The 20,619-nt window shown below is 40.5% G+C and overlaps 3 protein-coding genes across 5 annotated transcripts in view; all 3 read left to right on the top strand.

The window, feature by feature from the left end:
- The window catches only part of lmln (leishmanolysin-like (metallopeptidase M8 family)), a 429,410-nt gene that overhangs the window by 67,833 nt on the left and 340,958 nt on the right, over window positions 1-20,619 (top strand). The window lies entirely within an intron of this gene.
- tgfbr2l (transforming growth factor beta receptor-like) overlaps window positions 1-20,619 on the top strand; it is a 297,577-nt gene that overhangs the window by 91,522 nt on the left and 185,436 nt on the right. The window lies entirely within an intron of this gene.
- Window positions 1-20,619, top strand: part of enox1 (ecto-NOX disulfide-thiol exchanger 1) — a 456,513-nt gene that overhangs the window by 403,260 nt on the left and 32,634 nt on the right. Inside the window, exons 2-6 of one of the 3 annotated variants that reach the window (XM_084022807.1) lie at window positions 8,721-8,781; window positions 8,860-8,982; window positions 16,878-17,045; window positions 17,680-17,886; window positions 18,272-18,505. In XM_084022807.1, the coding sequence (XP_083878933.1) occupies window positions 8,772-8,781; window positions 8,860-8,982; window positions 16,878-17,045; window positions 17,680-17,886; window positions 18,272-18,505 (742 nt within the window). In that variant the 5' untranslated portion in view covers window positions 8,721-8,771. Of the gene's footprint in view, window positions 1-8,638; window positions 8,782-8,859; window positions 8,983-16,877; window positions 17,046-17,679; window positions 17,887-18,271; window positions 18,506-20,619 lie in introns of those variants that run through there. The other 2 variants (XM_084022806.1, XM_084022808.1) reach the window with 2 other exon arrangements.

Below are 20,619 nucleotides of genomic sequence, written 5' to 3'. Positions count from 1 at the left end.
GAAGAGGTCCTACAATTGAGCCTTGTGGGACACCAATAGAGCAAGACTCCATCCATTTAATCACATCCACTGATCAATTAAAATTTGAGTGAAAATTATTGTGATTTAATCTATCAAATACTTTTCAAGTCACAACCAGCTCCTACAGATCTCCCATTGTTTAGTTTTAATTTGATTCTTTCAGTGAATAGCAGTTTGCCGTTTCATTTGAATGTTTTATTCTGAAACCAAATACATGGGGTTGAGTGAAGTTTGTCCTTAAGAAAGTCAGTGTGTGTTTTGGGTAACCACTTTCTCAGTGATCTTGGATACTATGAATAGAATACAGACAAAATTACGTTCCCAGACTAAACCTCATTCTCATTTACATTTCCAGGGGGAATTTTTTTTCCCGCATGAAATCTTTTCCGTTTTAAACGGTTTGAAGCACTTAGTTATGAACAAAACAAATGGCCATGGTGACATATATGTTGCCTGTTTTTGTTTTCTTCTCATTAGTGAGACTGTCATCAACCTGCTCCTGTATCACATGTAGTTTCTTTTTTTCCTGCTGACTGGCGTCTGTGTTTAGCCCCCTCCCCCCGCTCTGCTGCCGTCTCCCCTGCCTCTCAGGCCCTAAGTGGATTAAATGGATCCAAAACTGAAGCCACAGCCACACTAATAGCATTGCTTGAATTTTAAGCAATGCACGGTGGATTGATTCAGAGACTAAAGAGCAGCAGCGTTGTAACTGAGATCCATGAAGTGTTCTTCAGTAGCTCCCCCACAACGGCACACCGACACCAACTGAATATTAGCGGCCTGTCCAGTTATCTTCTTCTCATCCTGCAGGCTTTCTACTGTCCACATGTTTGGACAGATAGCCTACTGCATGGACATTTACAATCTTTGAATACTTACATGCCACGCCATGAAGCTGCAACTAAAGATTAATAAATACAACCTCACGTTTGCACGTCGACTTTCATCCATCAAAAAGGTTTTTGGAACAGGTTTGATTTTCTGCATTTTTCGCATCCATCAAAAAGCCTTTAGAGAGTAGTTTGGCCACTTTCAGCTACCATAGCACCACAAACATCCAACATGTAAACAGAGGAGCTCATTCACCTCGTCACTGAAAGCAAGGTGCTGTATGACAACCAGTCCATAAAGACCATAAAGATGTGGAGATGAAGGACAGATTGTTGCAAGAGATTGCAGAGCAGCTTGGGATCAGCCGCTGTTCAGGGTTAGTTGGATCGCAGAGATTGGTGGTCTTTTTTCTCTTGTGCAGTTCCAGTAGAATGAGCAGTGTAGCAAACTGGACCGCCAACATCCTGAATCCACCTGGAACCGATTGGGATAGTTGCGTTGCTCTTTTTCTTCTTTCAAGAATGAGACAACCACAAAATATTCCTCACTGCTGGATGGATGAATAGATGGATGGATGAATAGATGTATGTATGTATGTACTGTATGTATGGATGGATTGAGAGATAAATCGATAAATCAATAAATGTGGTGCAAAAGTAAAGAAATAAGTTGATTTAAACAGAGAAATGTAAATAATAAGATATATAAAGCGAAAATAATAATAGAATCGAACATAGCAGAGCTATGGAGAACTGTGAAGTAAAGTGACAGTGATGCGGTGAGTGTGAATGTGGTGAGAAACAAGTACAATTAAGTAAAATGCTTAATTCTACACAGTAACTGAAATCGAAACACCAGAGAAATATAAAAAAAACTTTAGAGACTAATTATGTGAATGTTTATTAACTGTTTTCCTCCAGGAACAACAATTCCTTAATAATTCGTAGACGCCAACAACGATGCTGAAATAACCGCTGCTGCTTTGTACATGTTGTGACTTCCCAGACACACCAGGTAATTAAACGGCATCCTGTACGAGTTCATAACGTCATTCAGAAGCGCTCTGGGAATTTGTTGAATAGCAAGCCACATGTTGGTTGCTTTGCTACAGCGGTATGAACCCAAAACACACGATTTTGTTGTGATTTAATTGCAAGAAATGGATCAAAAACAATGCCGGAATAACTAGATCATTTGTAAAAAAGTCCAACGTCATGGTTTGTTAAGACGATCAGCAAATAACTTTTTAAATGCTTGTTTTCTGAATGACGTTTGGATCAATCGGAGGAAGGCTATGCTAACAAGCTGCTCCATAAACACTTAAGATAACGTCATCTAGACATAAATACGGCAGCTCCCTTGTTGTTTTTACCATGGACAGTCTCTGATGTTTACACATAGTTTTGCTTTGTTTCTGTAATAATGTGAGGTAAAAAGGAACATGTGTGTCAATGCACATGAATCTTAAATGTGTTCATGTGTGGCTATGTCATAAAAAAAACTGTGTTGTAAAGAACCATCATGAACTTGGTCATCTATGACAAGTTCACAAGTTTGTCAGTATTATTTTTTTAAAAGTGATTAGTCTATATAAAAACATTCATCCAGCAGCATTTTTCTTCTGCTTCATGTTTTAACAGAGGAGAGACTGTTTTCTGACTTCTAATCAGATGTTAAATTATACAAGATACCCCTCCTTTAGAGATCATGATTGGCTGGCCTGTTTCGATGATGTGATTGGCACTGATTGGATTTGCTGCCTGGATGCAGCCTGGTCTCTCTCTCTCTCCCTCTCTCTCTCTCTCTCTCTCTCCCTCTCTCTCTCTCTCTCTCTCTCTCTCTCTCTCTCTCTCTCTCTCTCTCTCTCTCTCTCTCTGTGGTTAATGGTGCCTCTGTAAAGGCTTTATTAGGAGTAATTTGCTGCAGCGAGCGCTGACTGATATCTGGGCCATGACCCTGTCTCTCAGCTGAAGGGTAAAGAGGGAGTCCCAGTCACACTGGAGATGGCAGGCCTGCACTCCGTCTATAGATTAGAGTCTTTCCACTCACTGCTGGAAAGACTGAAGAGCACTGAGAGTGGAAATGACAACACTCAGTGATTTAAACCAGACATGTCTTTGGACATGATGAATGATCTGTTATATCCACATACATGCATCAAATTAAATATTAAAATACTTTTGGAGGATGAGATATAAAAGCAACACATGAAAATATAACAAGACATATAAATGGATGTATAAAAAGGTTAAAATGAAGTAAGATATAAAACCACTTGGTTATGGAAAGATCATTATTCAAATTAATAGAGCTGTTTATGTGGACATCCATTATTCACGTAGTGTAAAATAATGACTGTATACAGTAAGACGTGGGCGGAGTTATCGTGGCATAACCCATTGGTGTGTGGACTACGGTTTTAAAGCTTTGGCTGCGGTTGAATAGTCGTAAATATGAATCACCATATTTACATCACGATACGCTGTTATTGCAATAGTAGAGTATAAAGCAATGGTGATAAATAAGTAACAGTCTTCACTGGGTTCATCTCTCAAAAAAAAAAACACCGGACTGAAAAAGCAATTGTTACCAAAAGTTTTATCTTGTATTTGCAATATTAATAGTTGATATAATAAAAGATAAATACTTAGCATCTGTGTATCAATGTTGCTATGCAAAATAGTATATGCTTCACTTCTACTTCACCACAATTCTCTATTATTGTCCAAAAACTTGAAAAAACCTAAACAAGGCACAAAAGATGATTCATACATCAGTTTCTCATAGATTGATATCATATTTATGGTGGAAATGAATCAGTGAGAAACAGCAAGTGATGATAGCGGTAAATAATAGGTTTGATTTTAGGCTTTTGATGGGAATCAAACTGTGATATCTTTGTGTTGCTATGAGCAGTGAGAAGCCCACAACCATTGCATGACAGCTGCCTATGCTGTATTTTTAGGTTTGCATTGCATGTTGAGCTGTGAAACATGGTGCTGGCTCGGCTGCATGTGTGAAGTGAAGCAGGAAGGAATAAACTCTCACTGCTGTCATCCGATACAGCTTCTTCTGAAGTCATGGTGGCAAATAAAACCATTTCAGCTATTTTTAAACCTTTGCAATGTCGTGCATGTGGAGTTTTACAGGAATGTGTAATCAGTTATCAGTCTGTGGAGGAGGAGACATCCTCGCTGTCTTTGAAGAATGAATGTTTACAGATTTCCATTAGGGATTGCTGCCATCCTCCCATCAACATTTTTATGGAGATGGAATTTGTGGAATTTCCCTAAACACATTTTTAAGAAGCAGATCATTTTCTATTCTGATTTATGGGACATCTTGAGCAGGCACACGTGTGTACAGACCCCATCTAATTTTTCATCCCTAATGTTATTAGGGATGAAGTATTTATCTCTTATTTCCAGTTGCAGTTGCTTAGTTACAGAGCAGCGTGTGATTCCTTAGGGAACAGAGTACCTGAGCAGGTAGAACAGAGTACCTGAGCAAGTAGAACAGAGTACCTGAGCAGGTAGAGAACAGAGTACCTGAGCAGGTAGTGAACAGAGTACCTGAGCAGGTAGAACAGAGTACATGAGCAAGTAGAACAGAGTACATGAGCAAGTAGAACAGAGTACCTGAGCAGGTAGAACAGAGTACCTGAGCAGGTAGAACAGAGTACCTGAGCAGGTAGAACAGAGTACCTGAGCAGGTAGAACAGAGTACATGAGCAAGTAGAACAGAGTACATGAGCAGGTAGAACAGAGTACATGAGCAGGTAGAACAGAGTACCTGAGCAGGTAGAACAGAGTACCTGAGCAGGTAGATCTTTCAGCACACTGTTAATGGAGACACTTTGACTAATTGTAAACTAATCTCTCTTCAGTAGTTTGCACACTAATGCTCAGTGTATATGAACTTTCAAAAACTTAATACAAGCAGAGTAATGTGACAAATTGAACTTTCTAGATGCCCCCCACATTCAACTGGAAGCACACGATTAGAGTCAGCAGGAGATGTGTGTACAAGGCATATCACTTCTCAGCATGTTTGTGTCCAACTGAGCATTTCTCAGTATGCAAATATGAGAGCGTGTGTGTGTGTGTGTTTGTATGTGTGTGTGTGTGTGTGTGTGTGTGAATGATTCAGAGATGTCAAGTGAGCTCATGAATAATAAACAGGACATGCGTTCAGCTGTGAATATTTCATGGTGCGTGAAAGTGAGCAGAAACACTCTGTGGAGTTTGGCATCGTCCAGTCAGCTCTGAGGAGAGGGAAGGGAGGGAGAGATGAGGGATGGACAGAGAGAGGACAGTGTGGTGGAGAAAGAACAACCAGGACTGAAGTTACTGCTGAGGTCATGTCCTCTGTTCTGTCTCTGATAGGGAGGGTATAGATAACGGATGGATGGACAATTGATCAATTACATTAACATAGAAAATATGAAGAAATCTGAGTCAGCTATGGTTATAATAGTTGCTGCAGCTTGTTTTTAAAGAAGAAGGAGAAGATACAGATTAAAGGACACTTAGACTGAAGGCCCAGAGGAGAAGACGAAGAAGAAGATGGTCATATCGAAGAAGACAAAGAAGAATATGAGCAGAATGACGACAATGTAGAAGAAGATGAAGTGAACAAAGTGGACAAAGATAAAAAAGGCAAAGATGAAGGGTTGTTAGAGACAGAACTACCAGGGCAGCGAGGGTATTGATAATGGATGGATGGACAATTAAAAACAATGTAATAATCAGAAGATTGCTGTAGCTTTTAGAGAAGATGAAGAAGAATAGGAGGCAAAGAGACACAAGAAGAAGACAAATATGAAGAAAAAACAGCACAGAGAAGACAGGGATGAAGTAGACAGCGAGGAAGAAGACAAGGACAATGAAGAATACAAAGAAGAAGGAGGTTCAGTGAATGGTTGAGATGTGAGGAGAGGCAGCACTTGGCTTCTACAGAGAGAACAGATCACAGAAAATGTCTTTAAGGCTGTGATGGTACATTACATCTACACACACACACACACACACACACACACACACACACACACACACACACACACACACACAAAAACGTAAAGTTGAGCAAACAAACTACGACTGAGTGATCAGTTGAGCAGGGAGACAGTTACACAGCTGGAGGTGTTTGAGTCTGTTTAGATTTCAGGTAAGTGTCTGCTGTGGCCCATTAAACATGTGACTTCCACCTGGATAAAGAGAGAGAAACAGACAGACAGACATACAGACAAAAGGATAGATTAACACACAGAAGGAGAGATCCATCTGTAATGGAGATACACTCTTAAATCTTTCTTTAAATAACCTCCTGCTGCAGTGTGAAGCAGTGAAACCTCCTCTGTCTGTCAGAAGTCTTCTCCCACAATCCTCTTTATTTCATCAGGGACCTAATACTGCAGTGTGCGTGCGTGCGTGCGTGCGTGCGTGTGTGTGTGTGTGTGTGTGTGTGTGTGTGTGCGTGTGCGTGTGCGTGTGTGTGTGTGTGTGTGTGTGTGTGTGTTTCTGTGTTTCTGTGTGTGTGTGTGTGTGTGTGCGTGAGTATGTGTGTGTGTGTCACTTGTTTTCTGTGTCTATGATGACGTGTTCTCCTGTTTAGACCTGGTTTTAGGCTCAGTATCAGGTTGAAGGTTTGCCCTGGATCACTGTGTCTTTACATGAGTCTGTAAATGACAACCATGTCCATATTTACTGCTCAATCATCACATTTCTAATGGACTTCCTGTCGCTGTAACTGGACCAGAGGGCATGGGGGTGCTGTGCAGTCATCAGTGAAGCGCCCTTGATATGATTGTGTCTCAATTAAAGCAGGATGTGTTGCGTGTTTCCTGGTGTCACATGAGAATAATGGTGATGACTGCAGAGCAGAGAGACGTGAGACGTGTCCAGCATACAGACTCTCACTACAGTGCTGCACCCTCAGTCCTCCATCAAAGATTGTGGGGGAGAATCAGGGTGCTCCAGAATCCAGGGTCTAGATAGCGGAACCTGTTCTGGTTCTGGTAAAGTCACAATATAGCTACGGTTACATTTAGAGAGTTGGTGGTAACCAAAGCTCATTTATTAAGATGGCGTATTAGGGCCACTGTAGGAAAAAAATGGAGCTGAGAGAGGTGGGCAATATTCTGAGAAAAAAAGTGGCAAATTTGCTAGTTTAAAGTGGCAAATTTGCTAGTTTATTACGATGCTAACAACCGTCATTTATGACTTAGCGAGCTAGCTTAGCCAAACCACCCCATCAACAAACAGCCATAAGATGACAATTTGGCCCATATAAAATTATCCAACGATAACCATCAACAGCCATCACCCTAAGGACCTTAGCAAAGCATTGTCACGGGTTGGGATGGATTAATTAGAAAGCGACATTCATGTGAACTTAGCTCGTATAAATGCTGGTTGTTAGCATCTTAATAAAGTAGCAAATTTGCCACTTTAAACTCGCAATTTTGCAACTTTTTTTTTTTCTACAGTGGCCCTAATACGCCGTCATACATTTATAGACCCAGTGATCCCAGCAGGAAACTATATATATTTTTATTCTGGGATGCAGTGAGTGCAGTGAGTTTGAGGTTGTGTCAGAAATTACTCACTCACTCACTCCCCCCTATGCTCACTTTCCAGGGAGTCTCTGCGCTGTTGATTCCGTTACTGCCGTTGCACAATTAAAACATACGAGAGCAATGGCGACTGGCGAATGACCTATGATAAAAACAGACATCATTTTATGTAATTAATACAAGGAGCAGTATAGTGTTCATGTGAAGGCAATAAGTGTATTTTCCCAAATGTGTGGTTCGATGCTCTGCTTACAATAAATATTATTTTCATAGATTTCAATCTCTCTACTCTCGTCCGTATGTCAATTTTCTTTGAGAGCAATGCATGATGGTATATAATTCTCAGTTGGTGACCATTGGTTGTTCACTACGTTTCAAGATGAATTGAACAGCAATACAACATGGTGGACTCATTATATAGTTATAGTGAGTGATTTCAGCCTTTGTGAATATGTTATACAGTCTATGGTGGTGGTAATACAAAAAAGTTGACTTAATGTTGGTGTTGGAGTCAAAGGATCACTAGACTTGCATCATTATCTATCAATAGTTGGTGAGATGTTTCAGCGCAGAACAAAGTTTTCTGTATAAATAAGTATATATTTGTCAAATGATTTTAGTGTTACGGTCCGATGTCCTGACGACGTCCTCAGTCATCACATTGCAACACCAACGATATTATGAGTCCCAATGCTTAACTATGTTTGTGCTCATTCTCAGGGGAAAGTAAATGTTATTAATTATTGCTATTGCAACTATTGCCTCTCCACATTAAAACATGTGAAAACAATTAATAAGATAATTGTTCACTTACAAATCAGAGCTTGAACAAACAGACACATAGAAAGCTGCATAAAATCTGTTACCTAAGCAGCTTGCGTGTGTTAATATAAATAAATTCACAGTCTTATACTTTAAGAGCTATACGACCAAATGTGCCATATGAGTGTGTGTGAATGGGTAAATAGACTGAATGTAGTTTAAAGCACCTTGAGAAGTCCAAAAGACCTATAGTATAGCCCTATAGACTTATAACAGCCCTATAGTAATGCATTAGCATTTATTCAGCCTCTCTATTGACGTGAAAATAAAAAAACATTTAAAAGAGTTTTTGCACATTCATTGCTGCTCTCAGGGATTTGGATCCGATTTCTTTTGTATGTTCTTATCCTTCTTTTTAATCCTTTCTCAGGTGGACTGTAGTTGTCTCTCTGGCTGGATGAACCCCGTCTGTCCACCGGTCCAGTGATCGTCCATCAGCCCCCCCCCCCTCCGGTCCCTCCGGCAGCCAGAGGAAGGATCTGATGAGAGGTCTGCAGAGAGTGCAGAGAAGAGACGAGCTGCTATGGCCGGCGGTACAGAAGTAGATTATAATCTGATGAGTGGAACTCAGTCCTGTCAGAGTCTCATGTCTCTGTGTGTCTCTGGTGCAGCAGCTAATGGTGCTGAGCAGAACCACCTGAGTGTCCCCATCACGGATCACGGAGCCTGGGCCACAGCTATGAACAATCTGGGCATCATGCCTGTGGGCATCAGTGGGCAGCAACTGGTTTCAGGTAAGTGATTTAATTTCTTGTCAAGAGCTTTGATCAATGTGAAGATGTGTTGAGAAGCCAACAAAATCTCAACTCCACCTCAACAGTGTGTTTGAACGGTAGTAAAAAAAAACCCTTAGTGTCAGAGGGAGCCGTGGGATGTCTGATAAAGGTCCTCAAGTCACGAGTCAGCGTCCCTTTTACAGATTACCCTCGGCATATCACAAATGAGTGATGAGTGACAAGTGATAAGAATGATACTTTGAGTCAATTATGTAAGGCATTTATTACGCATACATACAAACAGTACTCCAATATGGTGAACTACACAGTGAGTGATTTTGGACACAGCTGGAGTGGCTGCTGCTCATCCCTGCTGAAGGTACATATGGTGCTGCAGGGATGACGTGTGTTTGTAGTCCAACAAGAACATCGTTCTGGTTCCCTCCACAAAAAGCTAATAGGATTCTTGGTTGAGTTTGGATTATTGCATTAAAAAAATGTCTGTGGCAAACAAACGTTTATGATAATTACATTTTTTGTTAAGTAAGATAATCTTTAACACCACTTGATTTTCGAAGCACGAATGCAATCGGCAGAAGTAAAAGCATCACTACAGAGGACGGGCAGAATTACACTTCCCCAGACTTCATGCAAATTTATGGACTTTATAATGAGCTTCAGGTTCTTTAGGCTCTTTAGAGTTTTATCTTCTGACCTGAGTATATTTAATGGTCTCAAGTGGAAAAGCTTTAAAGGAGCTTTCAGACAATGTGACAGTGACATGGAGAACACTGAAACTGACAATTTACTAATACTACTTTTATTAGCACTAATACAGATACTATTATTTGTAGCAACAGGAGTCATCTGTGACTGTGACTTAATGTTCTACATTTAACAATAGCATTGTTATACTTCATATAGTGAACAATACAGTTGTATTATACTGAATCATAGCATACTGTTGAACTAGTACCTGCCAACCCAGTAATAGCAGGTGGCAGTATAAATGCATTAGTATAAGACTAGTAGCTGAATCGCGCATGGAGTTGGGAATGTGAGCAGAAACAGCCCATTAAGAGAAGGACTAAAACTGACAGCTGTAGAGGCTTACTAGAATTCAAAGCAGGATTTTCAGAGCAAAAACTGAAAGACATGTTAAGTAGATTTCAGAAACCCATAGGCTACTAACTTGTTGAAAAGAAATTGTATGACAGCAGAGCTCATGTACAATATACAGTATATATGCAGGCCAGCGGAGTATCTGTGGGTGCTGTAGTGACATGTAGTGGAGAAATCTGGCTGTCAGAGAGCCATATAGCATGCCTGCACATGTGGTTACTGAACATAAAAAGATGCAGATGTTTACAATTAGACCACAAAAAGGAAAATATTAAACCAGAACATGGCCATGATATGAGCTTTCTGATTAAATCTGAGGCAAAAACCAGTTGCATCCTTTGTAAACTCATAACGTCATGGAGGTAGAAGGTTTCTACAGGTGGATGAATGGAGCACACTGGAAGAATGATGAAGCTGTTGTGAGTAAACTGGGAGGAGAGGGTCAGGCCTGGTCTGTCACTCTCGCTTTCCTCCTGGTTCACATTGTTTTTTCAACAGGTGCTGCAACTGCTGTCCCTGCACCAAATAAATCCGTTAGTTTTAATACGTTCATTAGCTGCTTCTCATCGCCATCCTGACATTTTTTCCGGCAGTTGCTTAGCCATCTCACCTGGCTCATTAGCTTTGCCGACTCGAGGTTCAGCAGCCCAGCCCAGCCAGTAATTGAGTGATTGACAGCCCATGTGTGAAGGACAATTGTATAAACCAATGGGATGTGCCATATGCCACATATGCATCGGGATAATGCCCAGTATGCCAAATAGCCAGTCCACCCCTGGTTGAGGCTGCAACAGTAGCATAGATAGTAGTCGTAGTAGTAAAAGTAGTAATAGTACTAGTAGGGCTAGTAGCAGAAGCAGTAGTAGCATTAGAACAGTAGTAGTAGCAGCAGCAACAATGGGGGTAGTTGTAGTAATAGTACCAGCAGGAGAGTAGTAGTAAGACTAATAGCAGCAGGAGTATGACTAGTAGCTGCAGTGGCAGTAGTATTAGTAGTATAGTACTAGAAGCTGCACCTTTAATAGCTCTAGAAGTCATAGTAGTAGTAGTAGTAGTAGTAGTAGTAGTAGTAGTACTAGTACCAGTGGTAGTAGTGGGACTAGTAGCAGCAGCAGTAATAGCATTACTAGTAGCAGCAGTAGTAGCTAGTAGTAGTACAGTAGTAGAAACAGTAAGATAACTAGTAGTGGTAGGAGTATTAATATTACCAGTATTTGTGATATAGTGACAAATTAAGCAAGAGTTAAGACGTTTTTTTTTCTTTTTCTAAAGTTATCCACTGCAGCTTTAAATAAGTAGGATTGTTTGTTTGTTTGTTTGTTTGTTTGTTTATAGCTGAATGTATTGTGCAGAGTACAAGCAGTAAATATTTGTATGTGACCAGAATGGAATGTCCAGCGTATTACTTTATGAAGCTTATAATAATTCTGTAGGGTTGGAAATACAGGTCTTTAATTGTAATGGAGAATTTTTACATTGTTGAACATGTACTTTTACCTCAGTTACAGATCCAAGTACTTCTTGTATTAGAGATTTTCTCAGATGCATCAAACCGTGACACTTTGCAAATGAAAAAACAGGGCTGGGCTGTAAATCTGAAACATCTGGATCTAATAAATGCCTCAGGTTTCTTCCCATGTCTTCATATCTGAACCATCAAACCCACATCTGCAATATAATGAAACTGCCTCGTGGCTGTATCTGGCCTTCAGCAGCATACTATAATACAGTGCAGTATCAGCAGCCTATAGGACAATGCCGTGCAATACAGTAGTATAGCACGGTAGAGTCCATTTCTGTATCAGTGCACAATCATTACTCTATCAGTAGAGCATCAGTGTATTATTATAAGTACAGCATAATTACTGTAGGGTATCAGTACAGTATCAGTAGAGCAGTACTAAGTATCTGAGCCGTAGAGTATCAGTAATCAGTGCAGTGTCCCTACAGTAGAGTATTAATACTGTATCAGTAAAGCATCATCACTATGTCAGAGAATCAGTACAGCATCAGTACTCATATGACAGTACTGCATCAGTACTGTATCAGTAGAGTATCAGTACTGTATAAGTAGAGCAACAGTACTGTATCAGTAGAGTATCAGTACTGTATAAGTAGAGCATCAGTACTGTATCAGTACTGTATCCATAGAGCATTAATAGTGTATCAGTAGAGCATCGGTACTGTATAAGTAGAGCATCAGTACAGTGTCAGTACTGTATCAGTAGAGTATCAGTTATTTATCAGTAGAGCATCAGTATTGTATCAGTGCAGCATCAGTACTTTATCAATAAAATATCAATACTGTATCAGAAGAGTATCAGTACAGCATCAGTACTGCATCAGTAGAGCATCATCACTGTATCAGTAGAGTATCAGTACAGCATCAGTACTGTATCAGTAGAGTATCAGTACTTTACCAGTGGAGCATCAGTTCTTTATCAGTAGGGCATTAGTGTATCAGTAGAGTATAAGTAGAACATTAGTACTGTCAGTACTGTATCAGTAGAGCATCAGTACCGTGTCAGTATTGCATCAGTGTATCAGTGGAGTATCAGTAGAGCATCACTACTGTGTCAGTATTGCATCAGTAGAGCATCAGTGTGTCAGTAGAGTATAAGTAGAGCATCAGTACTGTGTCAGTACTGTATCAGTAGAGCATCAATGTATCAGTAGAGTATCACTACTGTATCAGTAGAGTATCAGTACTGTATTAGTAGAGTATCAGTAGAGCATCAGTAGAGTATCAGTACTATATCAGCAGAGAATCAGTAGAGTATCGGTACTGTAACAGTACTATATCAGCAGAGCATCAGTGTATCAGTTTCCAATCCAATCCACTTTATTTATACAGCACTATTTTAACAAACACAAGGTTTCCAAAGTGCTGCACAACAAGATAAAACACAATAAATAGATAACACAATAGAAACACAATACAAACATGAAGTACATAACAGAAAGATAAAAGTAATACAATAAAATAAGATAGATAAAATGCACTGCCCACACAAGATAAACAGTATGCACGTATACACGTAAAATCATAAAAGCAGCACCCTACATGGTGTTAGAAGCCAACGAAAAGAGGTTTTAAGAAGAGTTAAAATGAGACAGTGAGGAGACCTGTCTAATGTGCAGCAGCAAGCCATTCCAGAGTTTTGGAGCCACAACGGCTAAAGCTCGCTTCCCTCTGAGCTAAAGCCTAGCTTTAGGCACCGTCAGGAGCAGCTGGTCAGTTGACCTGAGAGAGCGGCTGGGAGTGTAGGGGTGCAGCAGCTCAGAGAGGTAAGGTGGGGCAACGCCATTCAAGGCTTTAAAAGCAAATTAAATCATTTTAAAATGAATCCTTGAAGCCAGTGGAGTGAAGCTGAAATAGGTGAAATGTGCTCATACTTGCTTGTACTGTACCAGTAGAGTATAAGCAGAGCATCAGTATTGTATCAGTACTGTATACGTAGAGTATAAGTAGAGCATCAGTGCTGTATCAGAACGATATACTAAGTAGAGTATAAGTAGAGCATCAGTACTGTATCAGTAGAGTATAATTACAGCATAAGTATTATATCAATACTGTATAAGTACATATATATACAGACTACACTATGCCTCATATTTTCGCTCAGTTTCAAGTTCTACTTGTGTCTGTTTCCTGGAGCTTTTTATTGTTTGAGCGATGCATTATTAAATGAGAGTTTTCTGTTAAGCTAATGCAGAATAATTGAATGCTGTTTTGAGGTGAGAGGAGCTGTTTTAAATACTAAAATGACGAGATGATGATGTAATGCTGACGTGATTCCATCTCTGGCAACAACTGTAGCTCTCCTCCCTCTTTAAACTGCATGCGGGAACATTTAGATCAAGAAAGGCTCAGCATGAATCTGATCACCGAAGAGCCTTCACCCAAACTCACATGTTTCCACTTAATGTACCTCAGGAAAACAGTTTTCAACTCTATAACCTCTGATAGAACTATAAACTATAAACACAGAAGTGTTAAATATGAGGACAGTTGCAGTGGCTTTCACTCAAGTACTTTACTTTTCTACACCATTGTCTCAAAGGCAAATATTGTTTTTCATTTTTCTGAAACGTTAGTGTACTTTATATGGCATGAACCAGTACTAATACTGCCCATCTACACAGTAGTACACAAATTATCTGAGACTGGCTCGACCTTGATGAACTACGACATTGAAATAATCTTGCATGTACTTATTAGTGATACATATGATTCTATAATAATACAACTGCAGACTTTTGATACTTTAAGTTCCTTTTGCAAAATGTACATTATTTAGTTTATATATGTGTGGGTGTCATCTTGAGGAAACCAGCGCCAGATGTTTCCCAGCGAGGCTGAAGCCACTAGTACTATATATTGTGTACAGTACGTAGTACATAGACTGTATGGAATGTGGTAAATTCTGTGGACAGTACGTAGTTTATATATGTGTTGAGGGAACCAGAGCCAGATGTTTCCCAGCGAGGCTTATGCAGCTCGTGTCTCTTGTTTCATAAAATAATCACAATTAAAGCCATTCTTTGTGTCTCTCCGTCTCTTGGCTCTGGTCTGCATCTTCCTCGTCCTCGCCTGTGTTCTCTTCCTCTCTTATATTCTGTTTCTGGCAGCAGCAGCACAGCTCCCAGCCAGAAAAATGAACCTGGCTTGAATCATTCTGGCTGTGTGAGAAAAAGCAGCGGTGTGTGATTATGATGAATGTGTGGCACAGGGATGTGTAATTTACCTGTCGGGGTTATCGCAGACGCCACTGTAATGAGTTTTCCTAAGACCTGAGAAATCTGTGAATCCAGCGCGACTGCACATGCTCAGATTTATGGAAGATTTTATGTGCAGGAATTCCTGCTTAATGCATTCATCTTTAAAAAAAAAACAATTCACAAGGAACGGATTATATGTGAATGTAGGAAACGTAACATTTTGTTGTGTGGAGGCTCTGACCTTGTCGCTCCCTTCATGGAGGAACAATCCTGATCCGGAGGACCTGAAGGGGCCGGTGTAGTCCATCACAACACGTTTGTCAGACGTTGGACCCGACCCCTGATACCATTTCTGATGCTACTGGGGAAAATGAATGAGTTTGAACATCTGCAGATGTTATTAGTTCTCTTTCATTGTTTTAATGCCATAAAAGAGAAGGGAGGGGTTGGCCTTGGTGGCTTGTGTTGTTATTTCTTGGCTGAGTGTAAAAGGTTCCTCAGAAGAGGATGACGAATGATCTTGAAGATGAAGCAAACATTTGATTATTTTTTCAAAATGTGACATATTTAGTGAGCGTACAACAGTGGTGATTGTTTTAAAAAGCATGCTTGCTTTTTGCTCGTCATGTTTAGCCTGAGACCAACCGAATGTGAATATACAAAAAAACGCCCCCACCCCTTCTTCCTCGATCAATCCTTCTAATAGATTGCCATGAAGGATGCTTGTCCTTTCCGTGTGTGACAGCGTCTCTCGTCTGTAATGTGAATCACTTCATTGTGGCGGTGTGTGTTTGTGCTGACGCTCTCTTGTTGCTGCAGACAGGAACATGCGACGCTGCACCACCCTCCTCCACCCTGCTGCTCTATTTGCAGCCAGACAGCTGAAGCATCGCTGCTGTCGCCTACGTCCTCTTGCTGTTTATCTTCTGTCTGCTTCCTCACTTTCTCTTTGTCCTGCACAACACACAGTTTCTTCTCCTCCCCACTTCTACCTGCCGATAACTCGGTTATTTTCTCTCACATCTAGTTCCCATTTCTCTTGTTATCTCTTCTCCTCCAGATAGCGACGCATTATTTCTGCTTTTTCCCCTCTCCTCCACTTTCCTCTCGCGCATGTGTGTTTTTCTCTGTTTGATATATTACACCACAGTTTTCCTCCTCGTCTGTGACCTTAATGTAGTTTTAGAGGCCAAATTCCTGATGAGTGTTGCTGTCTGTTCTTCTTGGAATAATAAATGGTAGCAGTACTGATTAGCTAATGGAAGATGACTATTTGGAATTTTGAAACATTCATGGTGTGTATTTAATTACCTGTCAGTCTTCTCAACAGAGAATGTTGCCAGTGTAAGCAGATAATATATAAGAACACATGCTGTAAGAAAGTAACTACAGCATCAGGAGGACAGAGGTGGAAGCACCATTACAGCAATGCAGAAATAATCCGAAGGTGCAGTAAAATACAGTAGTATTGTCAGCTCCATGCAGTAAAAGTACATGTTGAGCAATAAAGTACAGTAGTATTGTCAGCTCCATTCAGTAAAACTACATGTAAGCCAGTAGAAGTATAGTATTGTCAGTTCCATGCACTAACACTATTACATGTTGTGCAGTAAAAGTACAGTGAGAATGTATGGAGTGAACAGTTATTGAAATGAAAGTTGATAGTGAAGTACAAAGTAGCATCAAATGTAAACACTCAAAAGTACAAATACCAGAAAATTGTACTTTTTAAATGTGCTGTTTCTGGTGATAATTGGCCCAATTCAACTGATTGTCATGTAAACGTTGATTTAAAAGCACATTTGTGTAAATAATATTGAAGTATTGACACACCTGTATTCCATGCTATATATTTGATTTAGGCTTTTTATATTCAGACATGACATATAAACTCACAGAAGTTTTTTGCTGTTTAACTTCCCAAATACGACAAAAAGAACCTTACATACTCAAAACACCTCAAAGGGATACTGTACATGGTATTTATATGATATTTGTACATATTTAAATAAGGCACATTAGCATTTCTGTACCTGATGGATTCACCCTTCCATGGTTCTGTCCTGCAGACTCTCTGTGTATCCAGAGGTTCGACCCAGGACTGGGACTTATCGCACCCATTAACCCCCTGATGGCGGGCATCAGCCTGGTCCCGCCCCCGCCAGGACCCCCCGACATGCCCATCATCAAGGAGATAATCCACTGCAAGAGCTGCACTCTGTTCCCTCAGAACCCCAGTGAGATGTCACACTCACACACACACTCAACAAAATCACTGTTTTTAATTTAAGTAATCAAGACAGTCGACAAAATGACAATATTTCATATTGTAGTATGAAAGTATTGACCCAGACTCTATCAGTAGGTAATCAATATAAAAGGACTTGCATTGGGACTCGGAACATCCTGATAATTACAGGACACATAGAGATGAATGTTTCTACACTATTGTTGTATTGCTTTTTAAAAAGTATCATTTTAGTTCATTTTTATGTATTATTTTGGTGCTTTTTAAATAAATGTGTTCATTGCTTTAGAACAGGGGTGTCAAACTGATCCAGTAAAGGGCCGTGTGGCTGCAGGTTTTCCTTCCAACCAAGCAAGAACACACCTGACTTGACTTATTCACCTACCTGATTTGCCTTCACACCTTGATTGGTTGGATCAGGTGTGTTCTTGCTTGGTTGGAATGAAAACCTGCAGCCACACGGCCCTTTACTGGATCAGTTTGACACCCCTGCTTTAGAAGATCAGGTAAGATCTGGATCTTGATCAAATTGATGATGATGATGATGATGGTGGTGGTGATGATGATGATGATGATGATGATGATGATGATGATGATGATGATGATGACGACATTGTGTTCAGACCTGCCCCCTCCATCGACCCGGGAGCGCCCCCCTGGCTGTAGGACGGTGTTTGTTGGCGGTCTGCCGGAGAATGCCTCGGAGGAGAGCATCAGGGAGGTGTTCGACCAGTGTGGAGAGATCATCGCCATCCGCAAGAGCAAGAAGAACTTCTGCCACATCCGCTTCAGCGAGGAGTTCATGGTGGACAAGGCTCTTTACCTGTCAGGTGAGCAGCCATTGGTTGTGTACTTCTGAACAGTTACTGGAATGGAGGGGAGGAATCTGTGAAGTCGGTTGTCGGGAGTGAACGAAAAGCTGACAACTTTTAAAATGCTTGTATTGGAGTTTGCATCAATGGGAGTTGGCTTTGCTAACACTGTAGCTGCTCTATAAATGCTTAAAATAATGTCATCTAGAAACAGCAGCATCCTTGTTGTTTGTACCATAGACACTTAGTGGTTTATACAAATATGCTCCATTTCTCATTCAGAGATGACTGCAGGAGAATCTCAACGCTCTTGTGTTTTGCTAATTCTTCGCTCGAGTTGAAATAATTCAGAAGTATACTTACATTGAAGATGTATGCAACTATGTATTTTCTGTCCTCTCAGGGTACCGAATGCGTATCGGGTCCAGCACTGACAAAAAGGACTCTGGGAGGATCCACGTGGACTTCGCCCAGGCCAGAGACGACCTGTACGAGTGGGAGTGTCAACAGCGCCTACTGGCCCGAGAAGAACGACACCGACGCAAGATCCACGAAGATCAGCTGAGACCGCCGTCTCCTCCTCCCATAGTGCACTTCTCTGAACACGAGGCGGCCATGTTGGCAGAGAGACTGAAAGGTGAGAACTCACTAATGAAGACCAATAATGTTTCAATGAACACTACTGTTGAAAAATGCCAGTTGTTATATTCGTGTTCATCTTTCCATCAATAATGAAGATACTAACACTTACCCCAGACTAACCTTCTATTTCTATAGAGGACTTTCAGACCGATAGAGTCGTCCTCTCAGACTGGACACAGTCAAGTTATTGAAATGTAGTGTACGAAAACAGACTGTGATGTAAAAAAGAGACATTTCTGCAGCCATAGTCATGGAGACAATGATGGGGATCACTTTTATCAGTTATCGGTCTGAATTAATGTTGGACCTGCAAAAGGAGCTTTAGAGATCTCCTGCAGATCACCTGCTCATAAGCCTAATAACACACTGAAAATGAATCATGAGTGAATATTGATGTTCTTCATGGACAAACAGCTTAGTTTGTCTCCAGCAGTGTCCAGACGGCAGTAGGAACTGAACATGTTTGTCCGTGTTGTTGTTCTACAGCTTCCTGTGTGTTTTAGTAGCTGCTGGACTTATTGCAGTGTGATGCACAGAGAGCTGCAGAGAGGAGGCAACACATAATGGGATAAAAACCTCAGTGAAGCAAGAGGGGTAATCTCTGCTCTCTAGAAATAAACACATCATCCATTTTCTCCATGTGACTGACCAGCTCAATCTTCTGGGGGTTGTGAAATAGTCACAAAATGCAATGGAATAAATGGATGAAACATATCATCACCTTTTATGTTCATATGATGAACTTTAACATTACAGATCAACATGATGATGATTTATCTTTGTGTTTGTGTCACATGATTTAAGTCCAATATTCCCTTTCTTTTATCTCTGTTTTGGTCTCCTCCATAACCAAGGGCAATATCTGTCTCTTTAGCTGCAAATGCACCACTATGTTCACCAGCTAGTCTCTCCAACAATGAGCTGAAATCATAGAAATGAGGGGTAAAACAAACTCATTGTTCATTTGACTAGTACACGTCACATAAAGGGTAGTCGCAGCTCACCTGGAAGAGAGCCAGACATCCAGAGATGGATGCTAGTTATGTAGCAAGTCAGCTAGGCATGCTGTCCTTCTCCAGCGCCGCAGTGAGGCCGAGGTACCATTAGGTAGCTGAACAAAGTTGGCACTCATCTGACAATATCATTGTTCTTGCCTAGAGCGTGATAAGAGTGTTCATATGAAGCATTAAGTTTCTACATTTTACTCATTTAGTCTGTCTCTATGATTCATAACTTTACTACTCCACTGCACTCACTAGTCGTTACTACTAAACCTCACCTCAGTGAGTCCGCCATAAGTCGGTTGACTTTATATGTAAGTTGCCCGCTGAGCATCCTGACCAAGTTGATTTGAATGTGAATGTCTCTTCTGCTGCTATTATATTTCTATGGTTGAAACGATCATCAAAACACACCCTCATTTCATACATCAGTAAAAAACAATATGAATTTTAGTCACTTAAAGTGTTTTCGCGTTCTGCTGCATGGTTAAAAGGAGGCTAGGCTGCATGTATTTATAATAATAATATATAACTGCACCGATTGGATCGACTCTGGTATAAGACATATTAACACACAGACCAGAGAGTGAACCCTTCTGCTTGCATTTCTGCACAAGGACAGATTGATGGGAGTGAACTGGCAGCAGTGTGGGGCGAGTGATGAGGGATGTTGTTGTGTAAGAGTGTGAAGGTCACTCCTCCTCCTCCATGTTTCTTGCTGTGGCTGATTCGTATCTCTGGGACTAAAAATACTCCAGTTTAACAGTAGAAAGCTGTTGGTCTTCACACACAGGACAACAATGGTCACCTTTACAATTTAATCTCATTCACATCCAGCCTACTGCTCATTACTCATATTGTGGCAATGTAACTGTTTCAGGGAAACTGATCCCGTGGCCGGATTAAATCAAGTGTCATTTTTTAAACACATTTTGAACACGTTATACTTCAAATAGATAAGATAAAGTGAAGAGAAAAAGGTCTTTACTGTTTATCATTAAAGTAGCAAGAATACATTTACACATCATTTACCACAGTAGTGTACCTCACTGCTCTTGCTGTATGTAAAATGTTCTGCCACAAGTATCCTCTAATTTGTGTTTATGCA

The sequence above is a fragment of the Eutrigla gurnardus genome (genome assembly GCF_963514095.1).
Source record: "Eutrigla gurnardus genome assembly, chromosome: 12".
NCBI lineage: Eukaryota > Metazoa > Chordata > Actinopteri > Perciformes > Triglidae > Eutrigla > Eutrigla gurnardus.
The sequence above is the reverse complement of the archived record's forward strand: the minus strand, read 5'-3'. Positions and strand labels throughout refer to the sequence as shown.